Source organism: Vombatus ursinus, unplaced genomic scaffold (genome assembly GCF_900497805.2).
Source record: "Vombatus ursinus unplaced genomic scaffold, bare-nosed wombat genome assembly UNPS02014951.1, whole genome shotgun sequence".
Taxonomy (NCBI): domain Eukaryota; kingdom Metazoa; phylum Chordata; class Mammalia; order Diprotodontia; family Vombatidae; genus Vombatus; species Vombatus ursinus.
In genome coordinates, this window is record NW_020954729.1 from 2,057,655 (window position 1) to 2,074,364 (window position 16,710).

The 16,710-nt window shown below is 45.2% G+C and overlaps 1 protein-coding gene across 1 annotated transcript in view; it reads right to left on the bottom strand.

Annotated features, from left to right (window-relative positions):
• Positions 1-1,050: 1,050 nt before the first annotated feature.
• The window catches only part of GPR50 (G protein-coupled receptor 50), a 19,551-nt gene continuing 3,891 nt past the window's right edge, over positions 1,051-16,710 (bottom strand). Inside the window, exon 3 of the mRNA XM_027845050.1 lies at positions 1,051-3,268. Coding sequence (XP_027700851.1) covers positions 2,400-3,268 — 869 coding nt within the window. The 3' untranslated portion in view covers positions 1,051-2,399. The remainder of the gene's footprint in view (positions 3,269-16,710) is intronic.

Sequence of the window (16,710 nt, forward strand, 5' to 3'; positions counted from 1 at the left end):
TGCCATCTTCCTTTGGGAAAATCCACAGGAGTAGAGAGAAGATAGGAGTGAATTTGCACATTTGTCCTGGTGAGAGCCATTGGATGAAGGAGGAGGGTGTGGATTTGGGGTTGTGGCCCTAAGTGAGACTGAATCCTGGCCAACTCTATGAGAAGAGACATGATCCCAGTGCCATAGCTAGAGGGGAGAGTCTCTAAGCAATTGAGATGGCCTTGATTTTCTCTGAAAAAAGAAAGCAACCGTACAGAGCTACATAACCACAAAGAGAAATAAACAGGTCTGATGAGTGTTCATGGTGGTTGTTCATCAGAATGCTGGTTGAGTGAAAGAAATGAATTTAACCACTAAGAAAACTTTTTTTTAAAAAAATCTAACTAGAAAAACAGTGGGCCACAACTAGATTTTTTTTTCCCAGTGTGAGTCTGAGTTGAAGATTTGCTCAAAAGAGAGAGATTAGAATTCATCACATAGGCATTCTAGTAATAAATAAAGGAAAGATCTGTCCTTTCCACATTAATACTTCTTAAGCAATAAATAATAGATAAATAGATGTGTGTGAGAATCTGTTCCTTAAATACTTCCTAAGCAATAAATAATAATAGGTATGTCTATTTTGTGAAGAAAGGAGATTATGCTCCAATTTTTTGGCTGATTGCCTTGAGCTGGGACTATGAAAAGTGCCAGTTGGGCAGCTCTCAGGCTGAATCCCAAGTACAGATCTGTATCTGAGCCCTGCCTATAATGCTGCTGTCCAACCTACTTCCCCTGCAGCACCTAATATGCTCAGCCTCCATTTGAAAAATCACTTCGTTTCTGTGAACTAAACTTCCCTGGTTTTCTTTCTACCCCTCTGACCACTCCTAGTGCGAATTGGTCAGCCCGTCCAAGTCATCAGACAGACGGGTTTTCTGCCTGAGAGCTCATCAGTTACCCCCAAAGTGTCCTTCTACTCCTGCCCCCTTCCCTCCATCTCTTAGCCCCTTCTACCTCCGCCCTATTCCCCTCCAAACAAGGCCACTGACAGCAATCTTTTTTTTTTCCTTTGTCCATTTTATTCCACATGCCTCAGTAGTGTTTTTTACCATTTTGTTGAGTGTGTGGTAAAAGTCCGGACATGGACGAGATGGATGAGAATAGGCTCTGTTTGTCTCTCTTAATACCTTCCCATGGCAGAAGCTGAGAAGGGATACTTCCAACGTGGACTGGCCACTACCCAGTGGAGCATCCCTGAAATTAGGCTTCTACTCCAAACCTCTTTCTGAAATTTGATGATCTCATTTGTTCTATTTTTATGCCCGGTCTGGGAAAGAGAAGATGGACGGGGCCCTTTGTGGTTGCAAGATTCAATTATGAATGTATATAGCAGACTCTGCTTGGGATTGTCCTCTACCTTAACTTTCCCAGAAAACCGAGGCTCTCCCCAACCCTGAAAGCCAGCACTTGCTCAGATCAGAGATTCTCTAGATAGAACATTGCTCCACCTGTGGGGAAATGAACACTTGTGACATTTGGAGAACAGCAGCAGGAGGAAGGAGCAGCAGTGTACTATCTGCCCTTGGGAATGTTGCCTGATGGCCTGGGCTCAGGGGAAGTGTTCCAGACCCCTCAGGACACTGTTCAACTGACTGCCTGGTACTAAGAATTAAGTCAGAGGTGAGCTTCCCAATTGAATTCAGTAGACATCAGAGTAACATTTTGCAGCTGAAATTTAGGAAAGATGCCATTCATTTAAAGTACTGGATTATCTCACCGGCTTCCGTGACTGCCATTTGAAGCACAGGTGGGCCTGCTTAAATATGTGTAAATTCACGCTCACAAAACAGATTACTATGCTGTCATATTCATGCGACCAAAAGATACTTCATTTACAGAAGGCTTCACCACAAGCTTCTCTTATGAGCTCCCCCAAGTACATCAGTTGGTTATCTAGACAGATAACTAGCCACTTAAAGAGACTGGGGGAGCGAGGATAATAAGAGAGAAAGAGAAAAATTGTGTGGGGAGCCATTGACAAATGAAGATCAATTGGAAAGAAAGCTGAAGTAGCTTGGAAATCAGAATGGCAAACACTGGGGAACTTGAGTTCCCTAAATTTGTATTACGTATTTTTAAAGATATGCTACTATTACGCAAAGTATAAGGTACATTTGCACAATGAGCTAAACACACTCACTAATTTGTACTTCTAAGCCTGCTGGTGTGATGTGTGTAGTGTGAAGGTTTATGTCAAGTATATGTGTGCATGCATGTGCATATGGGGGTGCATGTGTGCAGACTGTGTGTTGGAGCAGGGAGAAGTACGGTGCGTCAAGCAGTTTAAGCGTATAGTATGCGGAGCAGACTTAGGACTGGGACCTGTCACTTAGCCATCACTAAGGACATTCGGTGAGACTTTGTCTTCACAGGTAGGTGTCACCTTGAATGCGCCTGGCCCCAGCATAAGTCGGCTTGCGTCTCATCCTCATCTCACGGATTTGTTCCTGCAGGTCAACAACGAAGTAGTAGGCCGTGTCCTTAGTGTTGCGGACGATGCGCTGGTACTCCTTGCGGAAGTTCTGGTTGAGAGTTCCGTAGACCATGGCGTTGACGCAGCTGTTGAAGTAGGCCAAGTAGTAGCTCCCAATGTATACCCACTCTGGGACGCGTGGTCCAATCCCCAAAGGATCGAAGACCCGGGCAAGCTTCAAGAAATTCAGTGGGCCCCAGCACAGAGCGAACAGGACAAAGACCAGAAACATCGTCATGAAGTTGCGGACATCAACCAGCATGAACTTCGGCTTGGTGACCTTGACCCGATGATTGACTTGAATGACCAAGATCCAGATCCTTAGGTAACAGAATGCCACCACCGTCAGGGGGATGAGGAAGTGGAGCGCCATCACTCCAACGGCATAGAAGGCAGTAGAAGTGTGGACAAAGCTGCAAGTGTAGACGGTGGGATTGTACTGCACGGTGGCCACAAAGTAGTTGGGGATGAGAGCCAACATGGTCATCAGCCAGGTTACGATAAGGATGAGGATGGTATTCCTTCCAGTGAAGATCTTCTCATACAAGAGGCTATGGCAGATGTAGCAGTAGCGGTTGAGAGCTATCACCATGATGTTAAAGACGGAGCTAACAGCGCTAATGCTTGTAAGGAGGCCGCTCAGTTGACAGTGGAGTTTTCCCATGGTCCAGCCATTGTTCAAGATGGCAATCAAGGTCATAGGGTAAGGATACACAGCAACAAGCATGTCGGCCACAGATAAACTGATTACAAAGACGTTCCCTGAAAAAGAAGGGTAGGAAAAAAAGAAACAAAGAAGGAAAAAAAGAGAATAAGGAAGAAAAAGGATCAACTGCAGAACATTCAAATCTCATTGAGTTAGTCTAATTAACAGAAAAGGTCAGTTGGAATTAGACAAGACCTGAAGGATACTGAGAGAAAAAATTGAAAGCAATGAAATTCAGAGTGGACAGGACTATGAAGAAACAGAGACACTTGTTCATAGCTAATGGAATTGCAAACGAGAGCAAATCTGGCAGCATATAGTACTAGACCCCTCAAAATCCATACTCTGGTGCCCAACCCTCCAGTGATGAGCTTCTGTCTCCATATTTAGTTAGGCTGGTCCTCAGAGAACAGATACCCAGTCCCAAGCAGGAGCAGATCCAATCCTCAAAGCTTTTCCACTTTGGTGGACTTGCCAGCATTTAGGCTCTGTGGGCCTGGTATACATTGTCACATATCCTGTACATCTCACTGTCTCCCACCACTTCCCCTCTCCCAATGTGAGGTGGACAAGCATTGCACTTTCCATAGATGATGGGGCTATGGGCCCTATTTAGACCTATTTAGAACTGTGCTCCAAAAAAAAAAAAAAATGCAAAAGGTTCCAACTTTTTGAGGTCAAATTATGTCCCCGTTTTCAGAAAGCTGAAGGTGGAGTGCTCTGAGCAGCTTGAGGGAAATGAGCCCTTGAGGAGAGGGAGGGCTAAGGAGAACGAAGGGTGCTAAAGACAAAACTTGTCCCTTCCCAAGGCCCTGGTAACATGACTCCATTTCCATCCCAGACATCCCACAGTTCAAAATTTTCCCCATTGCAAATAGAGATTAACTCTGCCCAGCTTTAAATAAGTAAGGTCTCCTTTGAAAATCAAGAATGCTCCCTGCCACAGGGCTGGACTCCAGATCCAGAGCCAGGCAGCTTAATGAAATTCACAACCATGCAGTCTGAAGGATTGCGCTCTTCTCTGGACTATCATTAAGACGATGACAAAAATATAACTCGAGATAAATGACTGCAAAAGAGAGCATTAGGGATGCCATTTTCTTAAAAAGCTTTTTTTTATGGGATCAGATATAAATGGGGCGGAAGTATAGGAAAGAGGAGAAGGCTATGGTAAAATAGCTTATAGGCTATGGCACCCCTAAGCTACTTCCTTGGATAAAGGTAGGCATTTAAAGAAGTCTATTAACTCTTTCAGGTTACTAGGGGTCTTTGCTGCTCTTACTAAGGTTGCTTGGAGCCAGAGACAGCAGGCCAAGAACACATACAAGTGTGTTCCTCACAGTGCTGTCCTCATTTCCCAAGATATCAGCCTTCCCTCCATTTCCGTGTGCTTAAATATGGTTATCTTCCCTTAGCTTGAGAGGAGGAGCATTTGAGAGGAAAGTGACAAAGCAATTTTCCTTTGTTCAGACGTCAGAATTGTGGCTGGGGCCCCCAATCCTTTTGCCCAGATGGGCAATTAAGTCCATTAACAAGGTCATAGTTAGACAACACACCAAAGTTGACTCGGAGGCAGTGACATAGCTTTCCTTTTGACCTTCCCTAGCCTGGAGCAATGCCTGCAAGGTTAGCATAACCAGTTAAGTGAAGCTCTCATTCCAATAAGACAATTTGCTTTTGGCACATCCACTGAAGCAGTGCAGCCTAACTAATGATGGCATGATTAAAGATCGGTTGATGTTGGTAATCGATCAAGGGCCACTGCTCGATCTTTTGCATATTACTCTTTTCTGTGATTGGAAATAAATTCCCAGCACCCAGACTGCCACCAGAGCTCTGTTGTATAAATCAAGGTCACTAACTCTTGTTCTAAGAGTCACTCTTCTGAAGAGGATTTTAATCTACAGCAGGAGAGCAAAGTGCTTTAAGACTGATTTGGAAAAATTTGTAATTTGTCAGTAGTTTGCCCGCTTGTTTTGATGCCCTCATCAGCCTGAGTAGAAGCAGCAGTTATTTGATTACATGTGCTGGGCTTCGGGGTTTGAAAAGGTGACATTTGATTTAGAAACACTCAGTCAGTCTTGATGCTCCGAATTTCTTACTATAGTCTTTTGACTTCTACAAGGGCCTCTTTCCATTTTCCAGGAAACATCATAAGCAGAGACCTTGATTCTTTCTCAATATTAAATTGCCTAGGCTACAGATACATAGATTCATAGGATGTCAGAGCTGGTTGGGACTTTAGGGATCAACTAGTCCAACCCCTGAATTTTACGGAAAGGGGAACTGAGGCTCAGGAAGGCCAATTTGCCCAACAGGTAATCGAGGAGTGACAGAGGTGGCATCTGGCCATTCTTTTCTAGTTTGGGGCACAAGAAGAGAGCAATGGTTCTATGGATTAAAGGGAGATGGAGGCCAAAAAGAAAATATAAAATGCTATGGAGATACTGTGAAAATGAATAAATAGTTTTTCAGGGGGAAAAGAGGACAGAGCACTTTAGCATGGAAGTACGAGGGGAGAAAACTTGTGAAATGTAGTCCCAGAAAAAAAAATTAATTTAGTCGGAGACAAAAGAAATATTATTTAGCACAAAAAAATATCAGGACTTTGCTCCTGGAAGCCATTAATATTAACATCTAGTTTGTCATTTGTCTGTGAACAGAGTCCAGTCTAGTGGAGCACACTCCAGATTATCTGTTGACTAAGTCTTGATGGATTTATAGCAGCCTATTTTGATTTTGGAGCCTGCTCAGTCTTCCACATTCAGCTAAACCCTCCCAGCTTTGGCCATGGCGCTTGCCTTGGCTTGACTCTGAGCACTCTGGCTACATGATCCCAATGAATACCTCGGGGGGCTGCAAGCAAACTTGTCTTAGCATGGCCCAAGCTCCTCAGGTAAGCTGGCACTTATAAAAAACAAAACCATTTCAAAGAATATAAAGACAAGGGCACTAATTTTATCCAGGAAAAAAATGGTTTTTGTTTTTTCTGGAAAAATCTTCTTGCTAACCAGGGCTTAACCTATGAAGTGTTATTTTATCCTTGAGAAAAAAGAAAATAGCAAAATTTTAAAATAGGTTTTAAAAGGGACTGTAGTTGGGGGCAGAGAGTCCAGGAGAACCCAGAAAGTGGTCTTCTTTGGGACTAGAGCCATAGGACAGAGGAATTTGAGAAGGTGCCTAGTCTGAAACATCCCCCCCCCCCTTCATTTTATGGAGAAAATAAGGGCCAAAGCTGGTTTTACAAAAGAGGAAAGTGAGACCCAGGGAAGCGATGGGTCTTATCCAAGGTAACTGGTGGCAGATTCAGGATTAGAACCCATGATTCTAAACTTGCATCATGGTCATTTTTTCTACCATATCACATTCCATGTCACTCACACACACACTCTCACTCTCCTTCTCCCTCTCTCTCTCTCTCTCTCTCTCTCACTCTCTCACTCACTCTCACTCTCCTATTGCAATGGGGGATGAGGATGATAAAGTGGAAAGTAACTATTTCAAAGCTGATAAAGCCTGGTTTTCTTTCTTTGAAGAATGTTATTGATTGGGCCAAGAAATAACATAGAACCCTGGCAATTGAGAAGGGAATTCTGGCTCTGATTTTGCCACCTAGGGGCTGTGGGACCTTGAGCAAATTGCTTTCCCTCTCTGGGTTTCAGTTTGATCCTCTGCAAAATGATGGGGGGGGGGGATGGACTGACTGATCTCAAGGTGCTGGAAGCCTGGGAAAGGCAGACTGTTGGCATCCCAGGGTGTGGAAGCCTTTTTCCCATTACCTTCCTTAATAGAAAAACAAAGCCTAGGCAGAGCAGCCTTAGTAGCTAAACAAGAACTGGTTCCAGCAGGAAAGAGGATTGCACCTCGGGACCGGCAGAGATTGTGGCCCCCAGATCCCTAGATGCCCCTTGCTAGAAGAAAGGAAGACTGGCTGCCTCGATCCTCCCCAGTCATGTATCTGAGGGACCTCATGATAACTTCCTGTACTTCCCAGTTATGTCTCCCCCCACCCCCCAAAAAAGGGACCCATAAAAGCTCAGGAAAAATAATACCCATTTGTTTTGCATGAATTTACATAAACTGTATAACATTTATGCCTAATTACAACTTAGTAACAAGTAGGCAGATCATTAAGTAAGTATATTAATTTTGCTGTATGTTTTTCTTCATTCAGACCCTTACTAAGCACTTGGGCTGGGCTATGGGAGACACAAACCTGAACGGGTCCCAGTCCCTGCCCTGAAGAAGCTCCCAGTCTGGGGGCGGGGGGTGTAGGATAGACAGCAACATGGGCTTAGAAAGAGCAGACCCAGGTTTTAGCCCCAGCTCTACCACTAACTAGCTGTTCCCAGCAAGTCCCTTCCCCCTCTCTGGGCCTCATCTGCTTCTCCCATCTGCAAAATAGGGGGGAGGGGGGCTGTGGGGGCGGCAGGCAGGGCGGGAAGGTTGGATTAGGTGATGTCTCTTCCAGCTCTGACATTCTTTGAATTGACACGTACACAAATAACCAGAAGGTGTATTTAATTACAAACATTCTCTACTTTGTCCTGGACTTTCAGGCTTCATAATTTGTGACTTGCCCCTAGTGTGGCTGTTAGTTCACAGCTAAAAGAAATTCCAGGGGAAAAAGCTATGACCGTTTAATGGGGTAACTTCTAGTGTCCGGAGACATTTCTGAAAATATTCCTGTAAGATGGAGTTTGCTCATTTAAAAACCTTTGTTCAAGGGGGGGGGGGCTGGGTAGCAATAACTCTGTTTGCTGGAATGGGGGGGAGGGGGGCAGGTAACACTGAGCTCTACATTTGAAAATCAGTTTGAAAAAAAACAGTGGAAGTGTCGTGGATGAGGAGCCGTGTGGCTTGATCTAACATCTCCAACATTTCCATTTTCTCATAGTTTAAAAAAAAATGTCCATTTGATGAGATTAGTGAAAAGGAAAAATAAGGAAAGATAATGAGGGTAAACAAAAGAGTACGTAAAGACTTGGGCACACTAAGTGTCCAATAAATGTTTGTTGAATGAATGAATGCATTCATGAATGAATGCAACACTGTCCTATGGCAAAGGAGATCTCCGTGGAGGAAGGAGCTTTGCAAACAGATCACTGGTCCCTGAGGCAGATGAAGAGCAAAAAAATCGGAAATGATTCGTTTGGGGTTCTCTAGAGGGTAGGGAAGCTGGATGTAACTCTGGGAGAGCAGCTCAATTGCCATTACTTGTTTGCAAGGTTGCGTGCTGGCTCTTGCACTTCCCAACTAAAAACATTTCCTAGCCAAGCTCTCAGAGGCGGTTTAATTTCATGCTGAGAATTTACAAACCGCTACAACAGATGTAAAGCTGTGAGGAGTAATTACACAGCTACTGCTTACCCAAGCAAAACCCGGGTTTGCATCTTTCCTGCAGATTAATCAGTGAGAAAGAAAAATGACAGCAATTGATGGTGCAAATTGCGACTACAAGGCAATGTATTTAATGGGGGCTCGGAGAAGTTATGGGACAAATTGTCACCGCAAAGTCTCCCATCAGCCACAAATGATTAGGCAGACTTGGGCTGGGCTCCCCAACAGGTTGACGGCCAGCTCCACAGAATCACAGGGCTAGAAGGGACTACGGAGGCCATCGAATTCAGCCCATGTCTGCACAGGCATCCTCTCTAGCATCGGCCCCACCAAAGTGATCAAACAGCCTGGGCTAGGAGACCTCCACTAACGGGGACCCTCCTAACTCCCAAGGCAGCCCCTTCAACTCTGACCCAGCTCTGCCCATTAACGTTAGGAAATGGACCCACATGTGCCTCCAGCACGTTAGACTTTTTGCACCCTGCTCAAGACAGCCCTTGACAACTTGAATGAATACACAATAAATAGATAACAATAAATAGCTGACCAGCTGACTGATGGTGGGTTCACATTTGCAAAGTGTTTTACATGCGTTTCATTTGCTCCTCTCAGCGTCCCTGGGAGGTATTAGCAGTCCCATTTTATAGATGAAGAAATGGAGAGACTAAATGTCCTTGCCTGCGGTCCACAGCCAGTAAGTGTCAGAGACAAGTCAAACCCAGGCCTCTCCTGATTCCATGTCCAGTGCTCTTTCAACTTACGTTATGCCACCTCTCCAAGATAGCTGTCTCCGATATCCTCTCCCCCATAGAGACACACACACTTTCCTCTTTCATTCTGGACACTATGCCTCCATTAATGGAGCCTGAGTTTTCATTCAGTTTTGTTTGTTTGCCATGACCAAAGACGGAAAGCATGCAACTAATAAAAATGACATGGTTGAGATTATATTAGCTTTGATCCTATTAGGCTCCTAGATTTGGAGCTGGAAGGGACCTCAGAGACCACCAACCAAGCCCCCTCTTTTTAACAAAGGAGAGAACTGGAGCCCATGGAGGTTAGATGATTTGCCCAGTGTCACCCAGGTAGTAAGTGGTGGAGTCAGAGTTTGAACCCCGTCTTTCAAGTCCCATAATAAGAGATTTTTATCCAGTACCCAACAATCTGACATATTAATGGCATTCTTCCTATGATCAAAAAACACCAAGAAGTTGCAGCTAAATGGAAGGGCTAAACAATGTCACAACATGAAATTGAATATATCTTAACAGGCAGGAAATTATTGGTTACCTACTGGAGAGTCATTTCAGAATCATCTGTCTGTGTGCAGGCAGATCAATGACTGCTTAGAGGAAAGTTCAAAATCAATACCATATTAGAAGAAAGACAAAGAGAAGAAGGTACTTGCATGCACTTACAAACAACTCCAACCTGACCAATTTCAATAAACTGTTGTTGACTGTGAAAAATGGGAAATAGATAAAGGTAAAGACATTGATTTTGATTATCACCATTTGGACAACTAAAATTAAATTTAAAATTTCTCCTGTCTAGTCCTCATTTCCTTGTCTATATAATGAAGATTTTTTTTTCCCTTCCAGATCTAGAGACTAGGCTCCTAGGTAATTGTGCAAGACTTGTTATCTTCTATATAGCACCTCATGGTTACAACCATAAAGTGTGTATCACCATAGGTGCCTGAAGACTATCATAAACTCCTGAAAACCTTGTTGTAAAATATGTTTAACATACAGTTTCTTGCTCTATCCTCACAAACCTGTGAGTTACACAGAGTGAGCATTATCCCATTTTACAGATGGGAAAGTTTGGAAAGGTTAAGAGACTTGCTCCCAGGCACATGGCTACTAAACTAAATATTGGAGGCAGAACTCAAACTCAAGTCTTTGTATTTCTAGTCCACTGCAAAAGGTAGCACAGGAAGGAAGAAAAGAAAGAATGAAAGAGAGAAGGATGGAGAGAAAGAAGACAAGGGGAAAAGGGAGAGAAAGTATGGGAAGGAAGAAGAAAGGAAAGAGGGAGGGAAGGAGAGAGAGAAAGAAAAGAAGAAATGAGGAAAAGGGAAGAAAGAAGAAAGGAAGGAAGGAGGAGGGAAGAGAGGGAAGGAGAGAGGGAAAGAAGGGAAGAAGAGAAAAGAAAAAGGGAGAGAAAGAAGGAATAAGAAAGGGGGAGGGAAGAGAGGGAAGGTGGGAGAGAAAGGAAGAAGAGAAGGAAAATGGGAAAGAAGAAAGGAAGGGGAAGGGAGGGAAGAAGAGAGAAAGAAAGGGAAGGAAAAAGAAAGAAAGAAAGAAAATGAAAGATAAGAAACAAAAAGGGGCAAAGCATGGTTTAAGCAAGCATTCTAGCACAAGTTACAAAGAGCTGGTCTTCTCTGGCCTGCCAGGAGCTGTGCTCAAGCACAGCGGGGCTCAATGGAATTAGCAGTTTCCTCAAAGGAGAGGGCAATGAGTTCTAATCCTCCCCATTTCCTGTGCAGCTGTGGACAAATTTCTTACCCTCCGGAGGCTGTTGTCAACAACTACCTCTTGGAGTAGTTGCAAGGCATAAAAGGAGCCAATAAAATGGAGTGAACAGCAGGTCAGCAATTCTAAGTGCTTTCTAACTGCTCAGAATAAAAAATTCCTGGTTTATAAAACATTTGCCTCAACTAAAAACTGGGCTTTCTAACAGCGCTATTTTTCCTCGGCTCTAATGCCAAATGTAGCAACAGGATAAAAGCTAGTGAGTGTTGAGAAGCAAGTTCACAAAGTCTCTACTCTGCTCCAGAAAGGGGTGGGGGGGAACACGGGAATAAATCTATGTTACCGGCTCTACAATTCAATACCAACCTTTTCCAGAGTTGGGGATGGGTTTCTACTGGGATCTAATTTTATACCCTCGGCTATAAAAACCCAAACTGCTTTGGTGAGAATTAGCAATTCTCTACACAAATGCTCTAGAATAAAAAGAAATCCTCTGTACTAGGTACTTGTCAGATTTTTACCATATTATTTTCCATTGGCCCCGAGAGGATTTCCCCTCTTTGAACCACCCGGACTTGGGCAGACTTAGACCTGCAGCCGAATGGCGCAGGGAGAACAGAGGCCCCGCTCTGCGGTCTAAAGAGTTGAGAGCAAGGGGGCGTGGGGGGCCGCGGGATTCTGGTTTTGCCACCTACTAGCTGTGTGACCTGGAGCCCTGTCTAGGCGTCAGTTTCCTCATCTGTAAAACGAGGGGGTTGAACTAGATGACCTCTGACATCCCTTCTAGCTCTAAATCTAGGACCAGACTCAGCTCCAATGACCTGCCTTCACAGAAACATAGCCTTTGATTCCCATACCATACATTAGCAAGAGAGTTGCTGGCTCCCTAGAAGGCATTTTCTCAATTCATTCTGCACCCAGCCTGCCAACTTCATCTAAAACAATTAAGTGGATTAGGGGAGCTTTTGCTCAAGTGAAATTTCACAGCACAGCCTGAGGTTTGAGAGGAAGCCAAGAAGCAAAGCCACACAGTTAATGACAGGGATTGAGGTGATGTCCTTATCACTCAATGGGGAAAAAACAGAAAGAAACCACCGAAATCAGTTCAAATTTGTCTCTGCTTTTACACAAGCTTCCCTAGTGCAAAGAGCCCAAAGGCTGGCCCAGTTTGCATAGGGCCCCTGGGTCATCCCACACAGCAGGCCATCTTGCTGAACGGTTCTCAAACACATCAGTTAAAACTGAGCACACACTTCCTCACCCTCCTCCCCACCAAGGCCCCAAAGGCCATGGACATAAAGGACACCTTTCCCCATCTCCAGCAAGCCATACTAATCAAAAGCTAAAAACTTCTCCATAAATTCAACACAACACATCGACATCCGGAACCTCACAAAAGGTGACCCCCCCCTTTTCTTTTTTCCAATCTTCATTTAGCTCAGCAGATTTTTAAATAATAATAAGCCCCCCTCCAAGAAATTCATTTGTTTGCTGGGGGAAAAACAAATGGCTGAAAAGCCCTTTTCAGATTATAATTAAGAAAGGGGCAGGGGCAGTGGGCTTTAGGGGGCCCCACAGAAGATGTCTGAGGTGTCCCAAAGCTCCATTTGGCATAAACAATGTCCTTTTCATGGATGAAAAACCTCATTTTTATTTTAAATTTAAATTTAAAATCCACTGATATGTAATCTGTATTAAACAGCTTGACACATTGGCCTTATTTTCTTCCTTAATATTTTAATATATTGGAGGGGGCTGAACTTTGGGGAGGCAAGTCAAAGAAAGAAAATTGTTTCTGGAGTCAGGGAACCTAGGTATGTATCTCAGAGTTCCCATTTACTAGCTTAATGACCTTGGGCAACGCCCTTAACATGCCTAGATCTCAGTTTCCCTCTCTGTAAAACAAGGGAGTTAGGCTAGATCAGGAGTTGTTAACCTTTTTTTGTATCGTGGACCCCTTGGGCAGTCTGGTGAAGCCTATGGAAGCTTTCTCAAAATCACATTATAAAATGCACAAAATAAAATACATAAGATTGCAAAGGAAATCAATGATACTGAAATACGGTTATCAAAATATTTTTTTAAAAAAACAAACAAAAAACAATTTCACAAATTCCAGGTTTAAAACCTCTGTTTTAGGATCACAGATTTACAGCTAGAAGAAAGCTAAGAACCTTTGAATTCATGTTGATCTGAAAATTAATTGAAATGCCATCTATACATAACCACTTGTTATAGTGGTGTGTTTTTTTTTTCTAGGTGAATATTTTAATTCATCGGACAGGACTGTGCCTAGGCTGGTAACAAATAAAATCCTATTCTACACACATACACACACACACACACACACATACACACACACACACACACACACACACACACACACACCAAAAAGGGGTGCCCAAATTTGTACACCCTGTGCCTTTGCACTCCCTCCAGCCCTAAAGAGCAAGGCCCCCCACCATGCTAGAGCTTCCAAAGTGCAACTGTCTGAGAAGAGAGCAGACTGCAGAGCAGGCCCAGCAGGGGGGCAGACAGAGAAAACCCTGGGAAATACACCATTTACTCTCTCTACATCACTGCAGCCATCCTGGCCGCTTTAATCCCCATTCCACTGGCCAAAAACCAGTCAAATATTGCAAGCCACAAGCAGTCATGTAGCATCTCACAATCCAGCCCAAGGTCTCCCAAGTCCCCTATCCCCGACTGCTGTAAAGGCAAAAAAGCCAGGGCCCTGAAAGGCCAGCCAGGGTTTTGTTTAAAGCATTCCCATCAACAAGTAAATGCATCTCCTGTTTGTCACTGCTTGCATCTTTCCCTCCCCCCTTGTCACTTTCTCCTTTCCCTAAGTACTGTTCCCATTATTTGCAATGATTTCCACACAGGACCGTTGCTAGGCAGTCATATAGGCTATAGTACCATCATCTGGGGGTGACAGAAAAAGGAGTGAGAGAGAGAGAGAGAGAGAGAGAGAAAATGTGAGAGGCTTGGAAAATCGGGGCCAGGATGCAGGCTGCAGGCTGCTGTGCAAGTGAAGAAACCGAGAAGAACCATCCACAGGCAGTGAGAAAAAATGTGAAATTACTGTCCATTCCTGAAAGTCTTGTTTCAGTGTCTATTTCTTAGTTGCTAATGCTTTTAACAACGCAAAATGCCCTGAGAGTTTAATTGCATTTCCTTCCTGTTTCTTGCTTCCCTATATGAAGAAGACAACACAGCCAGTCTCTGACTGTAGTAGCAGCCTGTTAATTAAGGTATCAGGAGTGGTAGCAGGCTGACCCTGAAACCCTGCTGCTTCTGCTGAAGGGGAGGGTCATGAAGCACCCCTGGGCAGCTGGGGCAGAAATACTATTCTGCTGTTTTGCAGGGGCACCGTCTGTCTCTAGGGGATTTCTCACAAATTCGTAGAAGAGAGAGGGAAAAGAAAAACAAGGCCCATGATGGGTTTGGAGTCAGCTCAGGGTGCTGGTCCTATAGGAAAGTCCAAACCATGGAGCTGGGGGGTGGGGGTGGGGGGGGCTCGGGGCTAAGATTTGCCACCTTCCCAGAAGTTGGAACAAGAGCCAAGACTGGCCTCTTTTCTGGGAAGATTCTGCCCCCGTCTGGGCAGCTTTTCAGTTCATTCATTTCAGTGGCAGGGCTTGTTGGCAGCCGTGCCTTGGCTAGCAGCTTCCCTCCTAACGGGCAGTCGTCACTAATTCCCAGCGCTGGTTCCTCTACCTTCCTACAACTCCACTCCGGGCTGCTGCTCAGCCCAGCTCTAGGGCCTTGCAGCTGTGCCTGATTGGGGGAGGGGGACTTGGCCCCACACCTCTGGTCTTTACTGGGGCTTCTCTACTGCCCCCTAAGGTATAGGTCCCTGGAACCAATTGGGTGGCACTCTCACTGCATTTGGAGCTGGGAGGCTGTGATAAGCAGAGCCTCCCTGCCTTACTGTTTTGGGTTTTGTTTTTGTTTTTGTTTTGTTTTTGGCTAGGCAATGGGGTTAAGTGACTTGCCCAGGGTCACACAGCTAGTAAGTGTTATGTGTCTGAGGCCGGATTTGAACTCAGGTCCTTCTGAATCCAGGGCCAGTGCTCTATGCACTGCGCCACCTAGCTGCCCCTCCTGCCTTATTGTTAGGCTCAGAGAGTAGAGCCCACTTAGACAAGTACCCTAGAAGAGGGGACTCATCCCCACCTCCATCTTATATGGCATGAGCCTCAGTTTCCTCCTCTGTAAGATGGGTGGGTGAAATGTGAAGTACCCTGCCATTTGCAGCACTGCCCTATATTCAGCTCATGTCCAGACACAGAAGTGCCCGCTTCCTCCCAGACTCTTGCTAGGCTCCACCTCTCCTCCCCCAAACTTGTGTGGCTCCTGGCATCCCCAATTCTGTTGCATGGTTGTCTACCCTAGCCACTGCGACTTTGCCATGGTCACTGGGGGAAGGGGGTAACTCATTTCCCCAAGATGGCCAGATATTGCACCAAGGTGTGCCCACCCAAGGCATCATCTTTGCCAGCTGTTCCAGACCTAGCCAATCAAAGTTAGGTGCGTGCCTTGGTACACTGGCTAAGTGTTCTCATTGGCCTCCCTAGGGAAATTCAGCCACTTTGCTCCCTCCACACGGCCATTAGGTCCCCTCTTTCCTTGCCAACTGTACCCCTATGAATTGATTGCTCTAAATGCTCACCTCCCTTGCCCTACAGTTCTGCCAGGTTCCCATCATTATTGTTTTAGAGCTGGAAAGGACTTTAGAAGGTATTTAGTTTGCAGCTTGCCTGCCCCCCCAACACACACACACACACATATGATACTGGGAACCCCAAAACGGGTACTTATTTTGAGCTTTCCCAAATTCCTACACTGGGCAGCACCTATGCTCACCTATCTCCTAAACCCTGCTCTTCACAGGTCCCAGTTACTCAGGGGATTGCTATGAATGAATAGACAGCCTCTCCCTCTCTCTACTCCCCCCCCCATTTCCCTGCTTGGAGGCACTGGTTCAGCAGCCCCTAGATATAGCCCTGACAACCTGACACTCATCTGCCACCTTAGGAGGGCAGTGGGGTTCCACAAGGGACCCCTAACCAACTTCACCCCAACATTTACTAGAGGGAGAGATCACCAGCCTCTTCCCTCAAGTTGGCGGTAGGGTTCATACTTAGGCTGGATTTAATTCTGCATTTACCTGGGCTCTCTCCAGCACCAGACAAGGACAGTGAAGGACCCCCTACCACCTAGGCACTCTGAAATTTACTGGGAGAAGATCTTTCTGACCTCCTCTACAGGGGAGCCCATACTTAGGTTCCTTTTAACCCCAAAGATAGCCTACAGAGACCCCCCCCCCACCAACTTTGACAGCCAGACATTTACTGCCCCTCCCTTCTGCAGAGCAGCATATATTTAGACTAGGTTCATCTGGGTTCTGTCCAACCCCAAGAGTAGCCTGCAGGGACCCCCTAACAACTTAGACACCCTGACATTTAACTGAGGGGGGAGAGTAAGGAGGCTCTCTCTACCGCACACTCTGCAGAAGAGTTTATAGTTAGGCTGGATTCAACTAGGCACTCTCCAAACCCTGGGGTAGCCTGCAAGGACCCCCTACCAACTTAGACACCTGATATTTGGGAGCTCTGCCCCTCTCCCTCTGCAGAGGAGGGGATGTTTAGTGTGGCTTCAGCTAGGCGCTCTCC